The sequence below is a fragment of the Equus quagga genome, chromosome 11, assembly GCF_021613505.1.
Source record: "Equus quagga isolate Etosha38 chromosome 11, UCLA_HA_Equagga_1.0, whole genome shotgun sequence".
NCBI lineage: Eukaryota > Metazoa > Chordata > Mammalia > Perissodactyla > Equidae > Equus > Equus quagga.
Window position 1 is genome coordinate 62,596,703 of NC_060277.1, and position 25,464 is coordinate 62,622,166.

The 25,464-nt window shown below is 37.7% G+C and overlaps 1 protein-coding gene across 5 annotated transcripts in view; it reads right to left on the reverse strand.

The window, feature by feature from the left end:
- Positions 1–25,464, reverse strand: part of MAP2K4 (mitogen-activated protein kinase kinase 4) — a 139,887-nt gene that overhangs the window by 86,911 nt on the left and 27,512 nt on the right. For all 5 annotated transcript variants that reach the window (XM_046676121.1, XM_046676122.1, XM_046676124.1 and 2 more), the window contains one exon: positions 17,996–18,098. In XM_046676121.1, coding sequence (XP_046532077.1) covers positions 17,996–18,098 — 103 coding nt within the window. The remainder of the gene's footprint in view (positions 1–17,995; positions 18,099–25,464) is intronic.

Genomic DNA, 25,464 nt, shown 5'->3' on the forward strand with positions numbered 1-25,464 from the left:
CACACCTACTCTTTTATGGTCTTCACTGAATACATTTTTGACATACGCGTCACTCCATGGTCCCCATGGTTACAGTAACCTGCAGAGCGAGTCCCACTGACTGAGCAGCACAAGCAGCGAAGCGCCCACTGTGCCCAGTCAGCAGCACCCTTTTCTCTCACGCCAACCTGGAAGGTGATTAGGGTTAGATTACTCTTGTAAGCTGCATTTTTATTTATTACTCTTATAAGCGTTGGGCATTCTTAGCTATTTGGTGAACAAGAGTTTCACCTTTAGATAGCTGCCTGAGGTAACACCACTGAGCCCTCCTTGCGCAGGCACTGGTTTTGTTGTTGCTGCTTCTGCTAAAAAGTTCTTTATCTATCAAAACATCTAACACCCCTTTGTCCCACATTGCAAATACTTCCGCAGGGTATTGTTTACCTTTCCTTTATATTTATGAATTTATAGATGTAAAAAACTCGGTAATTTGTATGCTTTCAAATCAATCATTCCCTGTGCATTTTGTTTGGCTGTCATGCAGTATCATTTATGCTCACCTCTGCATGCAATATACACTTTATCCCACCATCGCATTTTCAGTTTGCTACCAATGTCTTCTTTTCTCATCTATCACCCTTTTCAGTAATCCTGTTGCCTATTTATCTAAATTTGTTCTCCCTTCAAGATTTTCCAGTCCTCTTTTATAAATGTCATGATTTCTTCTACTCTATTAGGAATGCCAACCATTCTTATAAAAAACTCTTTTGAATGCTGCAAAATATATCCAGAGATGCTCTTTCTCAAAGTCATGAAGATATTGTTCCTCAGTTGCATAATTCCTGCTCCCATCTCACAATGAGTATCTGTGTGGCACTTGTGCTTGGGCCACTACAGAGCATCAGGAGACAGACTTACCCTCACGCTTGAAACAACTGAAAAAACAGAAATGATACATGAGACAGTCTTCAAGACACAAGACATCAGACAACAAAGTGCAGTGAGCACTGAGAGACAGAAAACACACAAGGGGAGCCCTACAAGTGCCCCCAGCTTACTGGGGGCCTGGACAGAGTTCACAGACCACGATGCAGGGAGGGGGATCCAGGGGGATCCTGGCAGTACCCCTGTGTTGAGAAGATGGATCTGGGCGTCTAGGTAGACACCATAGCTAGACTTCACAAGGCAGAGTACCAGATAAGAGAAAACTGCACAGAAAGAGAGAAAGAGAACCCCACACATACACAGAGGGCCCTCCTTGATCAGCAGACACTTATAAGGAATCTACACAAGCCTGAGGAAAGAAGCACCCAAATGGATGAAAAGGAACAACACCCTGGCACATACAACAATTCCTATCCTGCCCACTAGATTCATGGAGAATCCAGGAACGTACTTAGAAGGATCTGGTCCCATCTACCAAAGTTAAAAAGCAAGACCCAAAAGGATCAAACTATTTACAGGTAACTTAACCAAAGAACAAAGCTCAAAAATATTATAAGAATATAAAAACATCCACCACCCAATGTCTGGCATGCAATCTAAAATCACAAAATATGCAGAGAAGCAAGAAAATACGACCAATAAAGAAGAGAAAATTGAATCAACTTGACCCAGAAATGACAGAGATGCTAATATTAGTAGACAACAACAATGAAACAGTGTTTATCACTATATTCCCCATGTTCAAGAAACTAAAGGATGGAGAGACTATGTTAAATAGACATGGAATACATAGAAAAAGAACCAATTCAAACATCTAGATATACAAACTACAACAGGGCAGGAGGAAATTTTGGGGGATGATGGAGATGTTCATTACCTTACCTGTGGTGATGGTTTCACGGGTGTATATATGTCAAAACTTATCAAACTGTACACTTTAAATATGTACAGTCTATTACACATCAATTATATCTCAATAAAATTGTGGAGAGAAGATTGTCCTCAGGCCGTACTCTTCTTGTGTAAAAGGGATTTGCCTACTACATTTCTACAGTTCACAGGCATAGCTATAGTTTGAAACATCCAGGGCTCAGTGTATTACCAATTGGAGCACTCACTGCTCCAGCAGCAAATTCTCCAAGCCCCAATCTCCTCTTTCTCTAATACTATACTCTCAACTGACAGTAACAAATACAAAAATACAATTCTGTCTGTATTGCTACTACAATCCTTCTCTACGTTCACCTAAAACATTACTCATAATGACCACACTTCCGCGACAGAATGTGTCTATAATCATTCTTCCTTCCTCCTTCCATCCCTCCCCACTGTTATTTTCTGGTAGTTACCAGTGTTAGGGGGCCGGGGAGAATGAAAGGGGATGAAGATGCTCTGTCTTTGAGACTAGTGGCTCAGAAGAAGTCACCTTTCCTCAGGCAGTCTCTGCAGGTATGCTCTAACAGAAACCCTAGGTAAATTTGTTCTTTATTCTGGATGTTATTACTACTACAGATCCTATATAGAGTTTAGCATTAAGTTGTCTTAATTTTCTGTTTCATCTTTGTTTCTTAATAAATATTTTAGCTGGACATTGCTACTTATACACCATTTTGTCCTACAAATCTGAAATTGCTTTCACATAATCTGAACTTTAGTTCCAGAAGCAAATAAGAACCAAGGGTCTTAACTACTTTTCACTTATAATCTGTAACTAATTTTTAATACTATTACTATGTGAATTGTCTTTTAAAGACATACCTATGAAAGAACTATATTCTCAAGATTACCTTTATTATTTGGGGGGACACTTATCTAAAGAAGTCAATGAGAAAAAGATTTTATGGAAATAAATTTTATTAACAGACATTTAGGAACACATGTATTTCATATAATACATACACCTGAAATCTAGGGTATTTCTGAACCCCTTATAGTGTTCAAATTTTAGCTTGTATGAACTACGATCAACCGGTTTCAACTTAATCCCAATCTATGCTTTAAACTTTATCTCATTCTATTTCCTTATGTATACTCCAGATGCGAATAGAAAAGTAAAAAGTTAAAGTCTAATTATAGTTGAATTTGAAACTTTCTGTGAAGCTATTTAAGCTTAAGCGCAAAAAACATGGGCGGCACAATGCATGAAATATTTTGTTAAAGGAAGAAAGCTTTCATTCCCACGGTTTTCTAAAATCTCAATTTGGTGTTCAGGATACAGAGTCACAGATGAACAGAATGTGATCAGAAAGGAAATACAGACTTCATCCAGTCTGGTCCTTCAGGAAACTCTGCCTGAAGAGCCTGGATTGGGCTTACTGTTCCTCCTCTGTACCCATATATGTTGAAATCAAGAAACACCTAGTCAATGGTAAATTCCTAATCTACAGTCCCAGAACACTTTTCTTGAAGTATACTAAGCTAGTTTGGTACTGTTTATTCTTAGTGAACCCTAATTTGGCTCCACTTCTAACAACTTCCGCTAAATTCTCCTGATGATTATCTCCACAAGGTCTAAGTCAGGTTTCACTTTAAGGTGCACAGGTGAGATACATGCGTTAGGCTAGGAAACCTTAAAGTACAGAATGACAGTTTTCTCTGCAGCTCCTGCATCCACACTGGAATCCCCTGCCTACTAATGATTGCTCACCATGAGCATGGATCACTTCTTAAACATTTCCAAACACACCCAAATAAGCTAAATGAAACTTCCAAGGGAAGCAAGGATAGAGATCTACTATCACCACTATGACTTATAAACCTGCTGAGATGATAAGAAAATATCACAGACCACTCCTGCCTATGCCAACAGCCTGTACACTCCCATAATGATACAAAGGTTCTCCAGCCAGAGTCAAATCTTAAACTCACTGCTCTATATGCTGGTGTATAAATTCTACATTGCCACTCCACCACTCATTTACAAACTACTTACTTTTAATCCTATATATATTTCCCATTGTCATAATCTAGTCATGAGTCTAATCCCTCAAAACTCTGATTCTTATTTTGGTGCCAACTATCTTTCTTTTTTTGTGTGTGGTTTTTTGTTCTTTTTTTTTTTTTTTTGAGGAAGACTAGCCCTGAGTTAACTGTTGCCAATCCTCCTCGTTTCACTGAGGAAGCCTGGCCCTGAGCTAACATCTGTGCCCATCTTCCTCTACTTTATACGTGGGGCGCCTACCACAGCATAGCGTGCTGAGAGGTTCATGTCCGCCGTGCCTGGGACCCGAACCGGCAAACCTCGGGCGGCAGAAGCAGAACATGTGAACTTAACCACTGTGCCACTGGGCCGGGCCCCTCAACCATCTTTCATTAAAATTCCAAATTCACTTTGTTTCTGGGGGGGTTGGGAGCTGAAGAAAGACGGATGGAGATATGAAGCATCAGACACTGCTCACCAGTTTCCTAGGAATTTTTTTAGTTTTCCTCCTGTGAATATTCTAGTTCTGCCTTTACCCTGTTGCTTTGTTTGCATCACAGAGACTGTCTTCTAGGATTTTTAACTATGCCTGTATCGTTCTGTCCTTAAAAAGTGAATTTAATACCCTCTCTGGTCAACACGTCTATTGCAGAGTATATTCTTCATAGGTTTCCAAAGGAAACTTGCCAGGAGCTAGCTATTCTTAACATAGAATGTGGTCTAAGGGCTGGCCCGGTGGCGCAGCGGTTAAGTTCGCACGTTCTGCTTCTCGGTGGTCCAGCGTTTGCCGGTTCAGATCCTGGGTGCAGACATGGCACCGCTTGGCAAAAAGCCATGCTGTGGTAGGCGTCCCACATATAAAGTAGAGGAAGATGGGCAGAGATGTTAGCTCAGGGCCAGTCTTCCTCAGCAAAAAGAGAAGGATTGGCAGTAGTTAGCTCAGGGCTAATCTTCCTCAAAAAAAAAAACCAGAATGTGGTCTAAGAAGCCAAAACCAAGTTCTTCAATACCATACGCAGTGCGCTGTATTGTGGCCCCTACAATGATATGTCCATCCAGAACCTCAAAACATGACCCTATCTTTACAGATATCATTAAAGATAAGGATCTTGAGAAATGGTCATCCTGGATTAGGGTTGGTCCTAAACACAATGATGAGAGTCCTTGTAAGAGACAGAAAAGAAGAAGACAGAGACACACAGAGAAACCAGGGAAGCAGGTCAAGTGAAGACAGAGGTGGTGATTGGAATTATGCTACCACAACCCAAGGCATGCCTGTAGTTTTATTTGCAGAATTTAATCTCAAGATATATTTCAGGCTTTTTCTTAAAAATTCCCCACAGATCAACAGGAAGGGGGATTAGGGGTCTGATAACCCTTCCCTGATTCTCTTACAGCTTAGGTAAATAATAAGTACAATAAGAAGGCAGCAAACCTCCTTAACACCTTGGCCACCTCTCTTATCTATGTATCTTACAGCAACTAAGAGCTGATTACCTTAACAGATTTCTTCTTCCTGGACATGGGAACTTGATTCCTCAAATTTGCTAATGCCTACTAATTTTCCTTTGATAAACAAATATTTTCTTGTGCCAGAACCACCATCTGTAAGAACCTTTTATTATCTAATTAGTTTGAAGTGTGTCTTCTCCTCTTATTTCACTAGCACATTCTTCTACTTCATTTATCTTGGTCTTGATTTCCTCTCAATGCCATCAAATATATCTTTCTTCCAAAGTTATTTCCTCCTTCTTTTCCCCTAAGCATCCTTGATTTTATCAAGCCAACATATTCTAAAATGCCTCAATCTGTTTTACTCTCTCCTCAGCACATATATATATAACTAGTAATCCTCCTTAGACAGGAAAATAAACACAACACATACCCTGCACACCACTGCAACTGTTCTTCTGTGTCCATACTGTTAGGATCTCTAGATGAATACTGCTTTATGCATCCTTCTGCAATGCAGCTCTGTTAATTCCGGAAATTTCCACAGTAAACTCAGTCTGTCAGTTACCATGGAAACTGCCTGCTTCCTGGCACTAGTAACAAATGAGTATCTTTGCTAAGATCTAAGACGAGGCAAAAGGAAAAACTGAAACAAGAAAGATGTTGCGCAAATACCCCAAATATAAATTTTCAAATTCTCATATCCATATTCAGGGAATAGAAAGTATTTATTATACAAATCTGCAGTATTTTGAAGTAGTATTGATGTATGAAGTGGAAAGCAACTTTTATCACCAAGGAAAAGAGCTATATTAGAGAGAACATGACAAATGTTCACGTTTATATCTTGCTGCTATGGGTGGCGTATTCCCTAAGAGCGGGTCGTGTGTCAGCTGTACTCAAAGCTTACCAATAGAATAGTTTTTCTGTGCTACGCTTCTTACAGAAAAGGTTAGGAAAGCTGCCCCAATCCAACAGGCTACAAATTTTCTTAAGATCCTTTCCCTGTTTGGGCCCTAATCTCCACCGGTGGCTAAAACCCCATCCCCCTCAAGTATTATAAGAAATCAGAATAGTTCAGTGTGTCTAAGGAGTCATCAGCAACAAGGCAGGCTTACTAGTACTCTCAGAACATTAGACATAGTTGACCATAATCCCCTCCCAACTGCCCTGTGGAACACAGCTTGGTTTCTATGACATCACACTCTACCGATTTGGTTCCCACCTCTCAAGCATCTTAGTCCTCTCTCTGCCTGTTGCTCCTCTTTACCGAACCTCCAAACATCACATTTCCTCAGGGTTCAGCCCTGGCCCCAATTCTCTCATCAAGACACATTCTCTTCCTAGACAACATTATCATCTATATGCTGACAACTGTCAACTTATCATTTCCAATCTACGTCCTCTCCTCTGGGCACCAGATTCCTATTTTCAACACCAGTGTGTGTGTTATGTTTATCTCCTTGATATCTCTAAGATACTTCACAGGCATCTCAAACTTCCCCTATCTAAAGCTGAACTCTAGCTCTTCTATGTTCCCTCATGCACAGATGCTTTGTACTGGTGGTCTCCATCTCAGTAATGGCAAATGAATCCATTCATTCAAGCCAGAATTCTGGAAGTCACCATGCACATCTTCCGCTCTTCACCACCCACATTCAAACTTATAATTTTTATTAATGCTACCTTCAAAATCTCTTTGGAATCTGTTCATTTCCCTCTACCTCCACTGTCATCAACCTAATATCATTATCACCCATTAGGTTTCAGCTACCTACCACAGCTTTACTAGGTTTCCCTAACTCTACTCTTGCCTCTCTCCTATACATACTCGACACCGCAGCCAGAATAATCACTTTGGAATGTAAAACAGATTGTCTCACTCGCCTGCTTATCATCCTTACAGAGCTTCCCACTGCACTTTGAATATTATCCCAACTCTTCACCCACAAGGGACATTATCTGGCCCATGACCATCTCTCCCCCCTTATTTTAAATCGACTTTTCCTTTCTCATTCAATCATTCTCCAATCAAACTAGCATTTTTTCAGTTCCATGAAAAGCTGAATCTTTCCCACCTTGACACCTTGCAACTTCAAATACATGCTATTCACTCCACTTGGAACACTCTTATCAGTCCCTTCCCCAAATCTAGTGAAAACCTACAGGTTTAGTAGAAGCCTTCAACGGCTACCAGCTCTACTCTAAATAAGCCCCTCTTTTATTCTCTCATGACATCTGGTTCTTTTCCTTCAACAGCATGTATACTATTTGTAAATTACTTACTAAATGTCTGTGTCTACCTCTAAACCTTAAGCTTCACGAAGCAGCAATCACATCTTTTTAACATGAAATACCCAGTGCCCCTTATAGTACCTAGCAGATAGTAGGCATTTAACAAACACTTGCTGAATATATAATAGAATATATATTGGGTTACTTTGGTTTCTGACAGCTATCACTTGCTCAAAAAGAACTCTGACGCACTCCCTGGACTCTATGAGATATACCTACATCCATTCCTCCAACTCCCCTTCTTTTGTATCCACTCACACCCCAAGATAAGGAGGAATATGCCTCACATCTAATTTCTGGAGCTCCTCAGTCACAAGAGAGGTAACAGGAACCATCTGTGTGAATCTGCAACGCTCTCTGTACCACTGGTCCTCAACCATCAGGAGTTTTGCACCACAAGGGTCATTTGGCAATATCTGGAGATATTTTTGGTGCTTACAACTAGGGGAGCACGGTGCTATGGCATCTAGTAGGCAGAGTCCAGAGATGCTGCTAAACATCTTACAATGCACAGGACAGCCCCTACAACAAAGAAATATCCAGCCTAAAATGTCAATAGTGCCAAGGTTGGGAAGACACAGCTATTTCCACAGTCTCCTAAAATAGGAGAAGGGCCAAAAACTGCCAATCTATGAAGGCTTAAACATTTTTTAAACAAAAAGATACAACATTTCACCAGCACAAAGTTGTTCTTTAAAACATTGTTTTAAATTAAAAAAATGAAAATAATCTAAATGGCCACCAGTAAGGAACTAGTTAAATATATAATACACGTATACAATGTAATGAAAGATATATAACTGATAGAAAAATAATAGGGTATATACTAATTTAGAAATATCTTCAAGAGGTACTAAGTGAAAAAAAATCAAGCTACAAAAGCAGTGTACAATAAAACTGCTTTTTGTATAAATATTTTCAAAAATTATATATTTTGATATCTGAACAAGTTCTTCTTCAAGGACATATTACACTTCATAGGGTTTTATCTTTAGAAAGAAATATTAAGGGCATGAAGCTTGCTTCTTATAACTTTCTGAACCAAGTGAATTCTATTACCAGAAGCATATATTACTCATTTTTTAAAGGGAAACGAACTATCTGGATGGTAAGGTTATGGGCCATTTTGATTTTCTTCTTTATACTTTTCTGTATTTAAAAAAGAAAGAAAGAATCACTAGCAAATGTTCTTTTAAAGCACAATAAAGCCAACGTGTTTCCAAACTTTTTCTCGGGAAATCCAACTACTTAGAGGTACACCATATCTGATGTAACTTGACAGATGTTCTAGATTAATCCTCAAAAGATACTTGATAAACTTAAGAATTTCACTCTAGCTTTCTTCAAACATCATGACAAGGGAAATCAACTGGACAGAAACAAAATTCTCCACACTATTGTTCTATAGGCATCAGAGCTGCATTCAATAAAAACAGTGTTCATATACCTATCAAGTGAGTGGTGAAACACATAGGTGCTTTGAGAATAAGGACAGAAAACTACAAGTACTGTTCAGTAAGAGTAAATAATACACTCATAATTTTTACTGGTATTGTTCTGGCTTTTTGAAAATTGAAGTATCATTTTCACATAGTGAAATTCACAAATCATAAGTATACAGTTGGATCAGTTAACAAACGCACCCTTATATCTCAAAATCTTAACAAGATGTAGAACATGTCATCACCCTGGAAAGTTCTCTTGTGCCATTCTTGTCATTCCCTTCCAGACACAAATATGTTCTGATTTCAGTCACAGATTAGTTTTGCCTATTTTAGAATTTCATAAAGATAGAATCAAGCAGCATGTTCTCTTGTGTCTGGCTTCTGCTCAGCATTTTTAGAGATTTATCAGTGTGACTGCAGGCATCAGCACTTTGTTCTTTTTTATTGCTGAGGAGTATTTCATTGAATACTATACCACAATTTCTTTACCCATCCTTCCATTATTGGACATCTGCGTTGTTTCCAGTTTGGGGGCTATTAACAAAGTTTTTATGAACATTCATATGAAAGTCTTTCTGAGGACATTTTCATCTTGGGTAAATAACAAAGAATGGAATTGCTGAGTCATGGGGTAGATGTACATTAACTTTATAAGAAACCATCAAAGAGTCTTCTAAAGTGGATGTACCATTTTCTACTTCCTCAACTATATATGAGAATTCCAGTTATATGTCATACTTGCCTATATACTGTGTGGTCTTTTTAAATTTTATCCATTCTGGTGGATGTGTAACGGTGTGAGATAATAGAAAACATATATATTGGGCTCTACCCCCAGCTCCTGGCACAGAGTTCTTAAAACTCTGGTAATTTCCTAAGTGATAAGAACACTAGCAGCATCTCTTGTTCTAATATTTGTCTTTGACCTCATTCCTCACACAGAGCTCCTAAAACCCTTGTAAATTCCTAAGTGATAAGAGCACTAGGAGCATCTTTTGTTCCAATGAGGCGACTCTGGGTGGGCTCCTGGATGGAGGCTGGTCACCAGAAAGATCAAGCCAAGATTAGAAGCTTGGAATTTTCAGCTTTCCCCCCCACCCCCATCCTCCAGAGAGAGGAGAGAAGCTGGAAATGGAGTCAATAATTGATCATGCCTATGTGAGGAAACCCCCATAAAATCCCAACAGTAGGGGATTCAGAGAGCTTCCAGCTTGGTGAACACATCCACACCGAAATACATCCCAACTCCATGAGGACAGAAGCTCCTGCGCTCGGGACTCTCCCATCTCTTGCCTTATGTATCTCTTTATCTAGCTGTTCATCTTTATAGTAGTAAAGGAGACTCAGAGGATAGAAACACATAGGTGAAAACTCTGAGTTTTTTCCTTTACAAATGCTATCTTTGGGATTTTAATTTGCATTTACCTAATTACTAATGTTATTAAGTATGTTTTTCATGTACTTATTATCCATTCCTATGCTTCCTTTATGAAATGTCTGTTTCAGTCTTTTAACCCATATTTTCAACTGCGTTTGGTTTTGTGTTGTACTTCATTATATACACTAAAGTACTTTGTCCGATATATAAACTGTGAATATTTTCTCCCAATATGTAGCTTGCCTACTGATTTTAAGAAACTTTTGATGAACAGAAATTTCTGATTCTGGCGAAATTCAATTTATCATTTTTTAATGGTTATTTCTTTCTTTGTTCTCTCAAAGAACTCTTTGCCTATGCCAGATCACTAACGTATTCAGATTTTTTCTTTTAGAAGCTTTACAGAATTTTCGCATTTAATGATCTATTTCGCCTTTATGATCTACCTCATTCTAATCTGTCTATATCACTCAGGTTATTGACTTTATTGGCATAAAGTTACTTATTATATTTCCTTATTATGCTTTTATTGTCTGTGGAATCTGTCGTGATAGCCCCTCTTTCATTTCTTTTTTGTTTTTTTTTAAAGGTTTTATTTTTCCTTTTTCTCCCCAAAGCCCCCCGGTACACAGTTGTGTATTTTTAGTTGTGGGTCCTTCTAGTTGTGGCATGTGGGATGCCACCCCAGCATGGCCCGATGAGCGGTGCCATGTCTGCGCCCAGGATCTGAACTGGCGAAACTCTGGGCCACCAACGCAGAGTGCGCAAACCCAACCACTCAGCCACAGGGCTGGCTCCATTTTTTTTTTTTTTTCTTTAAGATTTTATTTTCCCTCTTTCATTTCTGACAATGGTAACTTGGGCCTTTTCTTTGGTCTGTCTTGTTACAGGTTCATCACTTTCAAGGATCTTTCCAGGAAACAACTTTTGAATTTGTTGATTTTCTCTAGTATTTGTCCATTTTCTATGTCATTGATTTCTGTTCTTATCTTTATTATTTCCTTTCTTCTACTTACTTTGCATTTCATTTGCTCTTCTTTTCCCAGCTCCCTAATGTTATTCCTTATTCTTTCTAGTGATTCTGTGTCTGTTCCTTGCCTAGGCATTTAAATATTTGTGAGCAATATCACCACATTTTCTATTTCTTTCTGATTCATTCAGAATCTAAAGTCATTCCTTCAAATGAGTTTAATTCACGCCCATTTGTCTTTTTTTAAATGCCTAAATTAAGAAACAAATATTTAGATAATCAGTTATAAAAGAAACACGCAATGCTTGATAACTCTTATTATGTCAAGAACTTCAATTTTAAAAGCCCACTTAATGAAGAGATTTCCAGATAAACATGCATTAGTGTCCCCTCCCTTCTGAAATACCAGTGAAACAAGAGAAAAGGATTTTTAAAATATACAAACACACAACGTAAAAGACACTAGGAGAGCCCACACTGGATGAAAAACAGCAACACATCCTTGGAAAATCAAAAGTAAATGAGCAAGCAGTAACAGGCAATGGCTCACAGGGCATTAAACGAGGCGATTATTAACGCCTGTGGAAAACAAATTTGCACAAGGACAGTAATGTAATCCTAGTGTGACAGCTGTTAACAATAAAAAAGAGTATTCTGAAATGATATGTTTCCTTTAAATAGTATAATTCCTTATTAATAGATAAAAGGTTCCAGAACGTGCCCACACTACAAAGGCAAAAGACTTCTATAATATTCTGAATTAAATCAGAACTCAAAAACTTGCTGCCTGATTAGAAATGGCTAGAAAACTGATAGAAAGCAAAGAAACCAGACATTTCCTTAAAGAGCAGAACTTTGCAGTACTATAGGTTAAAGAACCAGAGATACCTTTTAATGTTTGCCTAAGTCTCTGATTCAAGAACAAAGATGAGGGGGCCGGCCCTGTGGCTGAGTGGTTAAGTTCACACGCCCCGCTTCGGCCCAGGGTTTCGATGGTTCAGATCCTGGGCGTGGCCATGGCACCATTCGTCAGGCCATGCTGAGGTGGCATCCCACATGCCACAACTAGAAGGACCCACAACTAAAAATACACAACTATGTACCGGGGGGCTTTGGGGAGAAAAAGGAAAAATAAAATCTTTAAAAGAAAAAACAAAGACGATTTAAAACAGCAAAACTAAATTCATTTTTAGGAGACAAGCAATTCAACAGCATTTATCATTAATTTCTTTAAATAAATATTCCAGAATTAGCATCTATTACCTTGGCTATAAACATCCAGCTCAAAGAGAATTACACCAGTAAATCTCCAGGGGTGGGGACCACAGAGGGAGTCAGATCAACCACACCTATTACCAGTATCCTCTGCTGAGAATCACTTCTCTAGTGAATCCCTGACTTAGGGAAACAGACCACCAGATGCACTGCGGGAGAATGTTAGAATAAGGAGAACTAAATACCTGTGAACTTTAGGAAGTACAAGGAATGCAAGCTTTAAAAGATTATCTCACATAGCAGTATTCATTATTCACTATGGTCAAAGGGTAGGAACACCCAACTGTCCATCAATGGATGACCAGATAAACAAAATGTCATATATGCATACAGTAAAAGATTATTCAGCCTTAAAAAGCAAATTCTGACACATACAACAACACACATGGAGTATGAAGACATTATGTTGCGTGAAATAAGCCAGACACAAAAGAACAAATATTGTGTAATTCCACTTACATGAGGTAGCTAGAGTAGTCAAATTCACAGAGACAGAAAGTAGAATGGTGGCTGCCCGGGTTGGGCAGAAGAGGAACGGGGAGTTAGTGTTTAATGAATACGGTTTCAGCCTGAGAAAATGACTGAGCTCTGAAGATGGATAGTAATGGTAGATGCACGACAGCATGAAGGTACTTAATGCCACTAAGCATCAAAGTACTTAACATTTAATCACACTTAGAAACAGTTAGGATAGTAAATTTTACGTTATGTATATTTTGCCACAGTAAGGAAAAAACTTTGCAGTAGTAAATCTAAACCAGCGAAAAATAAAAGATTATTCCACAGAATTTACACATTTGGCATTTTAAAATTTGGGCTACTAATTTGTACCTTTAAATATCTCTGCCATTACTGGCATTTTGTGAAGGTAGTCCACCAGAGAAATGTAGAAATTCAAAATTACTATGATTACATCGAAAAATTTCAGATTTGGGAAAAACTTTTAAGCTCAGGTAGCTAGTGGTTTTCACACTTCGGAACTGCCCAGAGATGTCCTAGGGACTACTGTGGGGAACGAGGGCAGACAAGACTACAAAGCCCTCTTCCAGCTCACAAACACTCAGCCTATCCGGCTTGTGCATAAGATTTTATTTGAAGAAAATAGCATAAAACTGGCTTAATACACACACTCTCTCTCTCTCTCTCTTATAATTCACCATACAAAATAATTGAAGTCACTATTCTAATTCAATGCCTGAACCGAGATCAAAGAGTTAGAAACCAGGACTCCAACATTAACTAAAACCGTTAATCCAAGATAATAAAGTTTAAAGGATAAAGTTTCCACAATTTAACCAGCAATAAGTGCCTAGATAATTTATAATTACTGCTCTACATTTTAAGGTAAGGCTCTACTGAGTGGCTCATCATAGAATTAAGAATACCAGTTACTAACTAGGGACGTAAATAATTTCTTTAACACTACTTCCTAGATGTTCTATAGCACAACTGAGCCTTTTCTGCTCAAACATAATAAAGATAAATAAGATCCTCTTGGTTTCAACAAAGAGATTCCCTTAAATTTAGAACATATGACTCCAAAATGTTTAGCTTAAGCCCCAAAATATATCTGTACTCATCATTATTTATTTCCAGTGTTAGCTTTTAAGCTAGTGTTTCTTCTCATACAATTCTGATAACGTTGTGAAAATGAAAGGGCTGTTCTTTTAGAACAACAATTGTATTTGGTGCATTCTAAACGACTCAGTGCTCTGAGAGCTCTCACATTAGTCAGCATGATGAAAGCACAGAATATAACAGCAGAATATCTATTTCTGTTCATGTCAAGTTTATATAAAGAACATGATTTTAGCACAAGCCTGCCACATTTATAAGAATACCCCTGGAGTATCAAAAAGACTTCGAGTGCCTAGTATAATCCAATCCTGATGGAAATTTAGAAGGTAGCCACACGTTTTTCCTTTAGTTTTTCCTTGTACTCTTTAGTTTTACAGCTTACTCTTTCATCTAAAGAGCAAAAGGACAAATGTTAACATCTGTTACATGTAGGTAGTAGTTCTAAGAGTCTCTATTATAATACTCATCTTTTATGTCTTGGAAATATTTATAATTCTAACCAATGATAATTAAAAACCAAAGCTTCCTGTTCATGTTGTCTCCTCACCCTCCAACGACTCACATGAAAAGAATGATTTTTTTTTTTAAAAAAGGAAATAAACAATGAAGAAACAGAGATTTAAACAAATTTCTGAATGCCTGAAAGCACACAAAAATACATAGACAAAGCAAAACTAACCAATTCCAAGAGAAGGGACTCTACAGTTTCAAAATTTACCAGTCAACTAGTGCAGGACTAGTTCAGATCCTGCTTCAAACTATTAAAAAAAAAAGTGGATGAAGTAATCTTCTTATTTGATGATATTAAAGAATTACTTATTCTACCAGATGTAATAACGGTACTGTGATTATGTTTTTAAAAAGGCGTCCCTGTGTTTTAGAAATATGTCCTGAAATATTTATAGATGGAATAATATGTCTGAGGTTTGGTTAAAACTAAGGAAGGTAGAGAAATAGATAAAAACAATATTTGTCACATTAACTGGGTTTTGTTTTTTTTCCCCCCACATTAACTGTTGAATCTGCTAAAGTTGACTGATAAATATATACAGTCATCTACCACTCTCTAGTTCTGGATATATTTGCAACTTTCCATAGTTTTGGATATATTTGCAACTTTCCATAATAAGGGGTTTTAAAAAAAACCAGTAATAGAAAAAACTACCACCCATAACCCCTGGTGGGGGAGCAGCGTGCAGCAGAAGCGAGGGTTAAACAACAGTCCCAAGAGAACCTTAAAAAAGATCCATGGTTGGAAAGTATGAAGGCCCAGAAACAGAGTTCATTAAAATTCTTTCTAGGAAAAAGGTCTCGTCAGTTTCTCCTTTTCTCTCCATGCTCCCCTCAAAACGAAAAGAAAGCATGTCTCTAAAGAAAAACATCCTATGTGGAGAGAACTAGACCTCATAGAGTGAACAAAGGCCTTACTCATTCTGGCATCTAGATCTCAAAACACTCAGAAAAGTAAAGTCAAGCCCACCAGTTGACCACCTACAACCAGAAGTTCCAATCAGCCTTTTAATTTCCTCATCCTCAACTATCAATGGATGATCAAGAAATTCGGAAAAAAACTAACACAAAGAGGAAGACAAAGATAAAGGAAAAACTGACCCTTGAGGAAATAGATTACCTAAAGGATAGAAAAGAACTTTAAAATTTCAGATTTTACAACCATAAATTAAGAATAGGAAACCAAGAAAAAGCTAAAATCAACTTCTGGAAATTAAAATCAATTGCCAAAATAGATTATTGCATACAAAGGTAGAAATTAAGGAAATCTCCTAGGATACAGACAAAGCAAGAAAAAAAGAGACGGAAAATATGAAAGAAAAGTCAAAGAGCAAAATAGTAAATTCCAAACAAAGTCTGGGTCCCAAATTTTTACATGCCAGAATCAAATTCTTAAGACTGTATCATCAGGTAAAATGCCAATACCATGTCCTCTCAAACTTTTAACACCCGCCAGGAAGAGAGAAAGAGTAAGAACCTGGCTGGTTATAGGATTATTATTACGTAGTAGATGGTTTTTTGTTTTTTTTTTTTAAAAAAAGAAAATCTGATCAACTCAAATTTTGGAAGAAGGGTTTTTTTTCATCCTGTTTACTGTTAAGAAAAAGAAAAAAAAGATTTTGTCCATGAACTCCCTATATACGAACAAACTCTTGAGGGAAGAGAGTACAAATATGTGAATGTTTGTCCAGTTTTAAATGTTAAGTCAAGTTGTCTGAGCCTTTGTCCAAGGGGGCTTCAAAAAAAAAAAAGAAAGACCTGTTAAGTGTGGCAATTAACACATATCCTTTCTTTGACTACAAACGTGGTTCAGCTAGCAACCAAGTTAACAGAAACAGGCCGTTCAAGAGTTAGTTTTGTACTGGCTTTCACCAGAAATTCTAGGAAATGAGGAAGAAGGTTCTTTTAAGAGTATTTCTTTGCTGCTGGAGCTCTGACTAATTAAGAAGCACCGGGTTTCGTTCCTCAATATAGCCTTCATTTGATGTTTCAGAGAAGGTAAAAAGGCTGGGGCTCCAGACTGAGCTCTGACAAGAAATCTCATTATGAACACCTGTCTAATAAAACTGATAGACACCATTCCCAGTCAAATAAACTGCTACTCCAGTTTTCACTTAAAATACCTTTGATTCCCTTTAAGGTTACAGGTGAAAGTATAACAGTAGATGTACACACATACACATTGCCCCCTTCTAGGCACTGTTGTTTTAAAAATAACAAAATATTTTCAGCATTCCTATTGCAAGACACTCTACCTGCCACCAATTTGTTATTGTTTGCAAATAAAATGCATCCCAACATCAAAAGAAAAGGAAATAGCAATAGAGGTACCTCTTGGGGAAGAATAAATATGTTTGCATTCTAGTAAGGTTGAATAAAAATTGTTGAGGAATTACTAAAAACTATAAAATAATGTATGCTGACAGCTTCTTTAACCATACCTTCCACCACTTGCTTTACAGTTCTCAACACAAGAACTAGGTGAAAATTATTTTCATGGACATGAGTATAAATGTAAAGGCCTGGCTTTGACTCTTCATGTTCACGTAGGTTTTAGGGGGAAGAAGACATTATTATTTAATACATCACTTCACTTGAATTCAATCAAAGGTTTCTATAAAATATTATTCTGAAAATATTATTTTAAATTAACTAACAGATGTTTCTAATACTTTCAGTGAGATGCTACAATATAATTTCCATTTTTTAATAACAAATATTCAGGGAATAAATAAAAATATAATCACTGATACCTGTACACTGACATGAACACACTCTTTGAACCTCCTGTGACATGGAAATCTTGCAGGAATTTAGTTTCTTAACAATAGGAATCTATTTTGCCATCTAGTAAGTGGGGATGATTTGTGCAGATCTACAGAGGAAAGTTAAGTTTCCTAATTATCACTTACAATTTAAGTAGAAATCCAGAAGCTAAGGTATAAACAATATTCTCAGAGAATTCAGTAAGAGAGAAATTTAAAAGATATAAATGTTTCTGGATCTTCAGCTCTTTTTCCCCTTTAAATAAACTTTAAAAAGGAAAATTATGTTTACCTACTTTAGACTACAGAATCAACAGCTTTCTATTTAAGTTCAAATAGTAATATTTCAAATGGCCCATAATATTTCAAATGGCCCGTAACAGAAATACCAACCCCTCAACTTGAAAAAAAAATCATACAATACAGTAACTTTAAAACCTTTGCTTGAGTTGAGCCTTTTATTTGATGACCAGGAATACTCACATGTGTGGGTTTTGAACTCCTGTAGGATTGGGATTCAGAGTAAACCTTGCTGTAGATTTGAAAGGTGGATTTGCAAAATTCAACTTCAGTGCTTTGCGTTTACCTAAGAAATAACAAATAAAAAGTAAAAGTTTCAAGTACTATAAAACAGGTACTATTCTGAGGGCATAAGAAATTCACACCAAAGGGAAGAAAAACTTGCTTTAACATATAGTTAATATAATACATAAAGCCAACAAAGAAGTCAGAATTAAGAAAAAGTAAATAAAAATAATCTAAAGTTGTTACTAACCACAAATCACTCACTATGCTCCAATACAACAGAAAACTATGCTCAGTGCTTCAAGGTTACATTGTTCAGAGATGATAACACTTTTGCAAATGAAACTACCACTATAAAAGTCATTTACCTCAGCATAGATATTGAAAAATACTAAAATATTACCACCTTTCCAGTGTTACACTTTAATGCCTTGGTTTAATAAAAACCATTTTCCCTCAAATGTAATATAAACAGTTGAGTGAAGATTCTAAAGTATTTTGCAACCATAACAGGCTAAAACACATCACAGCACAGTCAACTTCAAGTTAACAACACAGGTATTCTAAATAATCATTTCTCTGGAGCAATTTCTTTGGGATGGGGAGGGGAAAAGTATCAATATTTTAGATCATACAAACAAAACATGTCCATTACAGAAAGGCCAGAAAATTCAGAAAAAAATAAAGAACAGAAAAATATACAAAATATTAGATACATCCATAAAATATATATGGGTTTTAAAAATTTCATAAATATTTATGTCCAATTACCCCAAAATAATCATTATCTATTGCAGACTATTCTCCATAAAAAGATACAGACATTGTTTTTTTTCCTGTAAGTAAAATCAGACCACAATACTGTTTTGTAGCATGCTGTACTCGCTGGCCATATTTCTTTCTATGTCAATAAACCTTACAAGATCATTCCTTTCGCATTCTCCTATATGGAAACTTTTAACACAGTTGGGTTTTTAAGTATTTGTAGCACATCCTGGTTTCATGTACATGTTACAGGCACTTTTTCTAGCACTCACTCTTCCCAGTTTATTACACATATGTCTACCTATTCAAACATCTCTGCGATCCAAACACTCCCCCACCTCAGTGGACGCAGAAGACGCATGGGAGGGCTCAACCTGTTCAGGCTGGTGCTTTCAATGAGGTCTGAAAGTTTGAGTGTACCGCACTAGTTGGACAGGGCTGCAGGACAAGAGCACAGAGCTCCTGGCCACGGCTCCTGGATCACCTCTCAGGGACGGATCTTTCTTTCTAGAGGATAATGTGAATTCCCAAAACAAGACATATCATTTTCAGAAATGATCATAGTACAGTGTGAATTTTCCACATAATTTGCCCTTTCAGGTACCAAACATTTCTTTTAAAGCAGTTTTTATCTGACAGCAAGTAGAGACAAGACATTCAAACTACACATGCAAAAAGTACTCTATGCAAAATGACAAATTTGGCTGTATTAAAAGGCAAACTCTGGTATATTACCAACAAAAACTTTAAAAAATGAAAATGAAAACTTGGGAAAAATCCTTACAATACAAAACCAGAAACTCTAAACATATAAAGACATCGTGCAAATCAAGAAAAAGAGAAAAATTAGCAAGGGTATGAACAGTAAAGGAAAATTGAGAAAAAGTATGAAAGGCACTCACCAACACCAAAAACAGTTACAATTTTTGTTCATGTGAAACCAGCAAACTCAGAGGTTTTACTTTATGCATATACATGTACATGTTTTTTAAGGATAACATGTTGATCAGAGTGACGAGGTAAAAGAATCATTAGTACAATACATCGCTGATGGAAAAGTAAACTGACGTAACTTTCTGGTGAGAGGTACAGCAATAGAGAATTTTTAAGTGAATGTGCTCTTTCACTGCTTAGAAATTCGTCTTTAGGAAATATTCAAAGGCCGAAGATTATTCCCAGGCCTTGATACCTAATGGAATTTGCCCTGTTGGACTCTGAACTTGCTTGGAACTGCTGATTCCTTTCTTCCTTCAATTTTCTCTCCTTTTGAGAATCTCTCTAACTGTTATCCAATGCCTGACCCACCACTGTATTTTGGAAGCAGATAAGTTGTCTTCTAGTTCCTGGGTCCACAGATGGAGAGGAATTCTGTGTCACAACGGATCATACTCACAGGCTCACCCACGCCTGATTAAGAGGATTTTGAGATGAGAGCTGATGCTGTAGAGAGTTAAGACTTTCAGAGATGTTGGAGTAGAGTGAACAAATTTTGCATGTGGGGCAGATGTGAATATTTCGGGGCCAGGAGGCAAACTATAGTGCACTGAACAGTGGCCCCCGAAGATACCAGGTCCTAATCCCCAGAACCTATGACTATTATTTTATATGGCAAAGTTTCTGGAGATAAAATAAAGTCAAGGATTTTTACAATCATAAATTTGAACGAGTTCAACACCCACAAATTCCCCAAATCAAAAGCTGAACACCGCCTGTCATGTGGTGTGTGCTTGAAACCACCTGGTACATCACCCATAACCTCTCGATGGTGAAAACTGATAAAGGACTAAGATCAAAGGCAGGACAATAACAAAACAAAGAATCATTGTGAAAAGTAGGCAAAGAAAAACACCAAAATTGGCCCTTTCTTCAAAAGCCCAATTTGAGGAGACAGTAGCTAATCTTTGCAGGTAAATAAAATATATTATTATAATTAAAACAAACTTGTCTTGGAAATAAAATATTTATTTAAATACACACACATACATACACACAGAGCTTCTTTTTCAACATCACATTCACATTTAAACAAAAAATAAACTGAGGTCTTTAAAGGACATATACTGCATACACGAACAAGCACACAAGTGTCACGGTTTAGATTTAAACACACTCCATACTTTGGAAACATCTGCAAGTATCTTGAAAACTATCCAAGCACATATTCTGATCATTCACCAACAAAATATACTAAATAATTCTATAAAAGTTCAAAGACTCTCCAAGCAGAGACGACTCAGAGCCTAAAACTGGGGCCAAGGGGTTTGGGATAAGAGCAAGTTACATGGCCTGTTCTCACTGGTGCACCCCAACCCTCCAAATGATGATCAGTTTAAGATGAATCATAAGGCAGTCTTGAGGAGAAGGAACACCTCAGAAAGTCAATCAAGGCTGAGATTCAGGGAAAGGGAGAAAAACACAGCTTTTATAATACTCTAGAGAGACTGTTTCTGCCTATCTGTAGGCATGCGTGTTTTTTGTTTGTTTGTTTGTTTTAGCAACTGTTCCCCTCCTATCCACTTTCTCTAAGGAAGACTCTCTAGTAGGACTGGTCCCTCTCATCTTTACTTCTCTTCTCAAGGGCCCCAAAAAAACAAAACCCTAAAGGCAACCTGTCACCACGGATTCAGATATTTTTAATGAAAAAACTACAAACAAAAAGGACAGTAGATCAATATGGATTTCTTTCAAAAGCTGCAATAACTTCTACAGGGAGAAAAGGGTATAAGGAAGGAAGTGATACCATAAACGGCCTGTGGAGGTTTTAGAAAACTAACTAGGAATAAAATATTTATAACATGGTTTAAAGTAATTGATCAAGAGGATTATAATTTTGTGATTATAATTCCCCCTTTGGTGAGACTGTGACAAATAATCAATTCCTAACCAGTCAACAGAGACAGACAAGAGCCTCCTCTTTATCTACAGCAGGACAGAAAGCAGGTATGATCAAACATCTTAAATTATCTACACGGAAGAAGTTTCCTGTTGGAGAAGATCATCTTTGTATACTTAAAACCTAAGTTCAGTGCCTGATATAGAAAACGCTTTCAAATATTTATTGATCTGGGAATAAACTTGACAGGGACAACCCCAGACAACTCAATTGTGGGTTAAACTAACTAGAAAAGGTTTCTGTTGTTTGCAGCCAAGAACCCTGACTGAGAAGGAAAATATTATCTGTCCTCATGCCATCATATTTCTGAAGCACTGCTACATCCTTTAGGGCAACACAGCCCATTTCTTTTCACGATGTGGCTTATACAGAAAATGAGGACATTTGTTCAACACACCAGGAAAACTAGAATCACAGCTGGCCCAGAGGCTGGGCTAGGTGGTTCAAGCAGCCTGAAGCCCCACTCAGCCACTCCAAGGACTGAGAGGATCAATGTCCTGTATCACCCTTGAAACTGTGGTTTCGAAGCTCTGCCTTAAGGCCCAGTTCTTCTTAAACAACCTTTTCCATATCATCTATGTACAATTTCTTCCTCAGAGTTTTCTTGAGAGAAGCATTCCACAGCATGAGATCTTCAAGAATACTCAGAACTATGATTCTGAAGAACAAGGATTCGTCCAGGCATAGCCATACTCACTAAGGCCCAGGAATATCTTTTGCCCTAATTCTGACCACAGAGCAACTCACAGACTCTCAGAATATGGAAGTTGGAAGGATGACATCTTTCAGCTTTCTTTGGCCTTAAGCAAGATGATAAAGAGCCCCGAATATTCTCCCTCCACCAACTTCTCAAGCAATACAAACCTTTAACATCATTTTCCACAATCAGCTAAGCTGACCTAATAGCTGAGTTCAACCTTGGCCGAAGATCCCACCAAGGGCACTTGAGAGTCCACCACTCCAGTACGGAAGATGACCAGTTCCTGCAATCTAGGCTACCAACAGCATCTCTCTTCACCTTCCACAGAGGAGGAAAAGAGATCATTTCCTCATTATTCACTAAGAAGCAACAACATCTTTTAGCGTTTCCAAAAACATCAAAATCAGTCTGTCCTCAGAGAGATACTTTGTTTACACTGAGTCCACCGTGTCACGCTCTCCTATCCTCCTCAAATCTGTTCTCATTAAATTGTGAGCAATTTTCTGTTCTAAATGTTTAACTATCTTGATTTATCTTTGAACTCTGCAAATCACCTGTAATAGGTAACTAGAACAAAACAGATCAACAAATATTTATTGACTTAGAATTATTAGATTTTTTTTTAATCAACATTGCACTATCCTCTCATACAACCTAGTGGGCTTATTTTCTTTTATTATATCATAGGAAAGAAGGATTCTGTTACCCTCACGGTCAGAATCAGAGAACCAGAATCTTCCCACCCACTCTGTAAGATTGGAGACCATCTCTAAAATATTTCTTCAATCTACCTATCTTCAACAGCAGTAATTTCACCTAATTTGAAATAGTAATAGCAAAGTTCTTATTGTTGATGGCAATAAAAATCACTGAAGGACCTGTAATAGCTGGCTCTAGAGGACAGCTTTTCTGATATAACACTAATGGATCACTGTGGGATATCTGGTAGATGGTTACAAAAATAGCTACCAATGAATTACAGCTCCCCATTTCCATAACTCTCTGCCATGTGACTTTGCTGCTCCTGCCATGGACAAGCGGGGTCTATTTCCCTACCTCTTGAATCTGGACTGGCTTTGGGACTTGCCTTGACCAGAAGAATATTGCCAAAGGGATGTTGTATGAGCAAAGCTAAGCTTCATGAGGCCTTGCAGCTTCCACTTTCATCCTCTTGGGAAGCTACCGAGTCTAAATGTAAGGCAGTTCAGGCCAGCTTCCCAGATGACGAAGGCCATGTGGAGCAGAGGTCCAGAAGTCCCAGCCTTCCCAGCTGAGCTGAGTCTGCCGCAAGAGACCTACTAGCTGAATGCAAACACCCACTAGTGAGCTCAGGTGAGACCAGAGAACTACCACCCATCTAACAAATAGAATCATGAAAATTAAACAGTTGCTCTTTTAAGCCACTACTCACAGGCCAAAGAAGCTAGGTAGGAATAATCAAAAACCAATCAGAATCAGTCCTCCTTAAGGAACCCCCCACCGCTACCACAGGGGGGGTCCCTAGAACCAAGCATAGGAAAAAGTGAGAATTTAAAACTACAATGTACAAGTCACTCATATAGTACCTTCAGGAATACTGGCGGGGGCCAGCCCCACGGGTGAGTGGTTAAGTTCGCACTTTGCTTCAGCAGCCCAGAGTTTCACAGGTTCAAATTCTGGGCGTGGACATGGCACCACTCATCAGGCCATGCTGAGGCGGCGTCCCACATGCCACAACTAGAAAGGATCCACAGCTAAAAATGCACAACTATGTACCAGGGGGCTTTGGGGAGAAAAAGGAAAAAAATAAAATCTTTAAAAAAAAAAAAATACTGGTGATTGACCTACAAGTGTTCGGAGCGTCCCACCAGAGGTAGGAGAAAAAGGACTGCCTCAAATTCTCACTTCTCCCTTAGCTCTAATTCTTAGTATCTCATTTTCAAAACAGAAAGAGTATCCAGAACAACTTTTTTAATTATCTGTAATCACCGGTTATAAAATGAGGAACACACAATTCCAATTATGCAATTTTACATTTAAACAATTTCAGAAATGAGGAAGTAAAGTGGCAGACAAGAACTTACTTTCATTCCTTTTCTGCCTAAATGACTACAGTGACCAGTGCCCTAACTCATTTCATAAGCTCAAGAGAATAAGAGAGGAAGGATGTTAGACTTGGAATTAGAAGAAACAGGCAACTTTGTCAGTTCTATCCTAGACTTGCAATCTCAGGCATTCCAAGTATTGACTGAGCTACTATTGGCTAATATTATATTGCCCCTCTCCTCCAGCCTTTGATACATAAGAGAAATTTCCAAAAATTCATAAAATCTCACTTCGAACTTTGAACTCCCACCAATAAAATAAAAACTGTTATTCATCCATGCAGCTAAGCACTTTGGAAGCTGGATTATTCTGAGTTTGTTTAGGAAACCAAGTAAACGTTTATGCCAACAGTCCCTTTTAGCACATTTTAACACTTTTGTGCATAAGATGGATTTCTGGGAAGTCCAATGTGATAATTTATACAGCCACAGGTAGGTGCAGAAATATCACAATTTTACACAAGCTATTGTACCAGGCAATGGAGACAAAAAGATAGATAAGGCAGCTGACCTGTCCACAAAGACTGCTTTGTTTGGCATCCTGCCAAAATTAAAAAGGAATGTGGTAGGAGGAAGCTAAAAGGTAGAAGTAGAGGAAAAAGTTACTTTTGAAGATGCTAAGTCATCACCACTGAAATACGGGTGAAGATAAAAACAGAGATATTTCTGTGGTCTAGTAATTTGCACATATATAAAACCAAGATAAAAACAGTCCCTTACTTGGCAAGCACTGCTGTGGTGAGGATTAATATAACTTAAAAATGCAATGGCTGGTAAATAGCTATAAAAAACGGTAACTACTATGTTAGTTATAAGTATTAAAACCTAACTGAAAAGTTAATTAATTATTAAATTCTCTAAAAAAGAAAAAGACTGGAAAAAGTTTGATACGTTTTAAACCAACAAAATACATGAGCAACAAGAAAAAAAAATTCAGCTTGCTCTGTAGCTTCATTTAAGCTAGTATCTCGGGGCCAGCCCCATG